A 4,052-nucleotide genomic window follows, 5' to 3' on the forward strand; every position below is an offset into this window, starting at 1 on the left:
CAGTGAGAGAAGAGAGAACATATATTTTTCACTAGTAGAATTGTATACCTTAATCCTTATATAAACTAACTTAACTCTCTATTTATACTAATAAGCTACCAAGTAGTAATGTAGTGCAATATTTAAGCCCAATATGATTCCTAACAATCCAAATATTGTCTATGCAGGGGCACACAAAAGGCTCATTACTTCTCCTCCTGTTGCTGTCTTTCCTCACCCCCTTGCAAGTGATCTTAACTTTGGAAGGTATGTATATGATACCACCCTTCTAAAAGTTAAAGTTCTCTTTCGATATTTGGCATTAAAACCTTTTTTTTTTAACATATGCAGATACTGGAATTACTTAAGGAAACAAACATTTGTTTTGGAGTCATACATATCAAATGTTAACTGGATGATGAATCGTGCATTATTCGGTACCCACTGCTATTTGTCATGGGGATTTGTAGCACCATATTTTATGGCATTGATTCATGTTGCAGCAGGATTGAGATTTTATGTAAACGGATACTCGGTTGAAGAAACACCCTACACTTTCGGTGGTGAGCATACTACTTTCCCTTTGTAGGTATGTTTTTTGTGGAGATGAGTTGGCAGCATTCAGGAAACCTGTCATTTTGGAACGTATAAAAATACTTGTATATAAGCAGGTCATTAGAAGCTTATGTTGTTATTTCATTGCCTTCTACCTGTGACTGTGAGGTACTAAAATTGAACAATGAAATCGATTTGTCTGTTTGTTGACTGTAATCTTATAGGGTGGGCTATTTGTTGAATTGTTCCAGTTATGCAATAAATGACATGCAATCGTATCCAACAAATAGATTTGTCTTCCTGCAGTATGAGTCGCATTTTCCCTACTGGGACATTTCTATATTTAGAATAATTAAACAAGTTTACCATAAAGAAAACAATAAGTTAGGAGAACTCTCTTATTAAGCTTTACATTTTCAGTTCCTGCATTCTGACACATGCCTTTTTTTCATAGGTTTATCATTGGTCACCATTCTGGCCATTTGCACTCTTGTTGAGCTTCTTTCTATGTGGAACTTGACAAGGATAGAAGTTAAGCTATGCAACATGCTTTCTCCAGAGGCATCACAACTATCGCTTGCCTCCTATAATTGGGGTCTCGTAAGTATTTCTCCAAGCTTACTCTGCGGATAGAATTATACTCCAATTTTTTCATCAAAAAGCAAATTCTCAATTGAGTCATATTTTATAAAAATGAACTGGTAACAAAGCATGCTGCAGGATTGACAACGGTAAGTACATATAATACCTAGCGAAACACCAATCTATGAAAACATGTTAACTGTAAGATCAAGTAGAAAATAGAAAATGTAATGCATGCGGTAGTGTGAGAATAAGTTGCAGTTTATATATATGTTAAACTTTAAGGGATGTAAAAATATGCCTGCTCCACTAGTTGGTAAGAGTGATTTCTCATGGACAGGTGTTCGTTGCAATCCTGGTTGATAACTTTCTATACCCTTTATCTGCTGTTCGATCTCACTTTTCTCAATCTATAAATTGGTCTGGTATCCGCTATTACTTGAAGGATGGGAAAATTCATAAGGTAAGTAGTCCAATGCTTTATGCCATCTTATTGGGGGCAGATTAGATACAGATTTGTGTAATATCCTGTATAGAAAGACAAGATGAACTTTTTGCAGCTGATTTCTCAGTTGAAATTGATTTGTTTGAATATATGCACAGATCGAAAGAACTCAAAGAAGCAAGGACATGGATCCAGTATTCACAGACTTGGGTGGAAAACATCTATATGGAAAGAAAGGGTTGCCAATGAGGGGTTCATTCCTTAGTTCTTTGTCCAGAACTTTGGCACAATGGCATCAACCCAAGAAATTTGATTGCTAGTGGAAAGGTCATCAACTCGTGTCTATTCTATCTGTCTGTCTGTCTGTCTTATTGCCTTAGTTGGGAAGCAAGGGCATTGTAGGACGTTGGTCTTATTTATTGTTTGGTGCATTGATGATTGGTAATTAGGAAATTTGATAACTAGGAAAGGGCAATTATGTCTCTTGCCTCTTATCTCATTACCTCATTTGGGAAAGCATGGGTTTTAGTAGATCAGTTTATTCATTGTTTGGTGCATTCATGATTGATTGATTTTAGAGTGATAGGAATCTAGTTCCATTTTTTTGTCCAACACATTCAAATCCATACGATTCTTCAGCCCAAAGCCTTCTCTGCGTGGGGTTGATTTTGTAATTGTAACATTTCAGTGATGTAATTTATGTAATACAGTATTCAAGAATTGCCAAACTCTTTTTTATACAGCAATACAACTAGCTAGCTATTAGCATTTATTTTTAATTTCGATTACTACTACAACGCATCAGAGTCAGACCCATCACTGGCTTACTCATAAGTCCGTGACGAAGCACAAAATTACTACAAATTGATCATAAAAAACTGTCTTATAGTTTATCCTACTAAAATAGCTATAAAAATGGTGGTTCCCAAGAATGCAATTTGTTTTACGGTCTCGATAAACCCCGACTACAACGACCATATAATGATTTTCACAAAAATGTTTGTTATCACTTTATTTTTTCCTGGACCGAGTTTGTATTATCAAAACCTTAAATCCTGAGGGTCTTTTTATTTAAATTAATAAAATATAATATTTACTGAAATGTGTAATGTATAGATGAATCAAGATTTTAAATATCTATTAATCTATTATACACTCTGAGTACATAAACAAAAAAATTTATTTACTACACAAATCAGTTATACAGAATATGAATGATTAAAAATTCAGTCTTGTTATACATACAAAATTTTTGAACAAACAAGTTTAAATAAGTTAACAAAACTCACTCACATAAAACGCACGTAAAATTAAGCCATTTTTCTTTGTGTTTTTCCTCCAATATTTGTATCCCGTTCCTCTTCCTCCTCTTCCTCTTTCTCTCCCTCCTTCTTCTCTTTTTTTTTTTACATTTCTCCTCCTTTTTCTTCGCGATCCTTTGTCTTTGGGCATTTCATACTCGTCGTCGTTCTTTTTATTACCACTGTTGTTACTGCATTTTTTTCCTCCTCCTCTTTTTATTGATTTTGTAACATTATGTATTTTTTTCTTTATTTGATTTTGTTCTCCTAAAAATAATTATGAGAAAATAAAATAAGATAAGGAAGAAGCAACAGCAAAAGATGAGGAGGAGGAGACGAGAAAGAGTTTTGAATTATGCAGAACTTATTAAAATACAAATACACCGTAAAATTTTCAAAATACACCGAAACAAGAATAGAACAGATTCATCACAATAATAATTCAGATTCAGAATTTTTACACCAAAATTTTGCTACAAATGCAAAAAAATATTTCTTTTTATTCATTTTTTTCTTTTTTTATTTCTTTCTTTCTTTTAGTTGAATGGATGTAAGTTCATCATCTTTCAAGTAATTTTATAGCATTTTATGTGTTTCTTCTTTTTCTTTGTTTGATTTTTTTATGCTTGTTAAGAGGGTAAAACAAGAAGAAACTTGAGAAGGTAAAACAAGAGAAAAAGATGAATAAAAAAAAGAAGAAAATATTGATAAAAAATAAGTAGTAGCAGAAGATGAGGAAGAGGAAGAGAAAGAGTTTTGAATTTTGCAAAATTTATCAGAATACAAATACACCGAAAACTTTTTAAAATACACCGAAAGTTTTTCAAAATACACTAAAATGTGAATTGGCACAAATTCATTACAATAATAATTCAGATTTAGAACTCCTATACAAAAAATTTGTTACAAATGCACAAAAATATTTTTAATGCATTTTTTTCTTCTTTCTTTTCCTTATTTTTTTCTTTCTTTTAATTAAATGAATGTACGTTTATCACTTCCAATTAATTTTGGAGCATTATGTGTTTTTTCTTAATCTTTGTTTGATTTTTTGTTTTTAGGGCTTGTTTGGGTGAGCTTCTAAGAAAATATATTTTTTCAAGTTATCTTTTTTTAAAAGATCTTATAAAAAAGTAAAAGTAATTTTATGTTTGGATATCTCATGCAAATATATCTTTTTATTTATTAAT

At 31.9% G+C, this 4,052-nt stretch overlaps 1 protein-coding gene across 1 annotated transcript in view; it reads left to right on the forward strand.

The window, feature by feature from the left end:
- Positions 1-2,307, forward strand: part of LOC107630184 — a 6,248-nt gene extending 3,941 nt beyond the window's left edge. Inside the window, exons 10-14 of the mRNA XM_016333256.2 lie at positions 168-246; positions 331-542; positions 989-1,134; positions 1,457-1,579; positions 1,720-2,307. Coding sequence (XP_016188742.1) covers positions 168-246; positions 331-542; positions 989-1,134; positions 1,457-1,579; positions 1,720-1,881 — 722 coding nt within the window. The 3' untranslated portion in view covers positions 1,882-2,307. The remainder of the gene's footprint in view (positions 1-167; positions 247-330; positions 543-988; positions 1,135-1,456; positions 1,580-1,719) is intronic.

This window comes from Arachis ipaensis, chromosome B03 (assembly GCF_000816755.2).
Source record: "Arachis ipaensis cultivar K30076 chromosome B03, Araip1.1, whole genome shotgun sequence".
Classification (NCBI taxonomy): domain Eukaryota; kingdom Viridiplantae; phylum Streptophyta; class Magnoliopsida; order Fabales; family Fabaceae; genus Arachis; species Arachis ipaensis.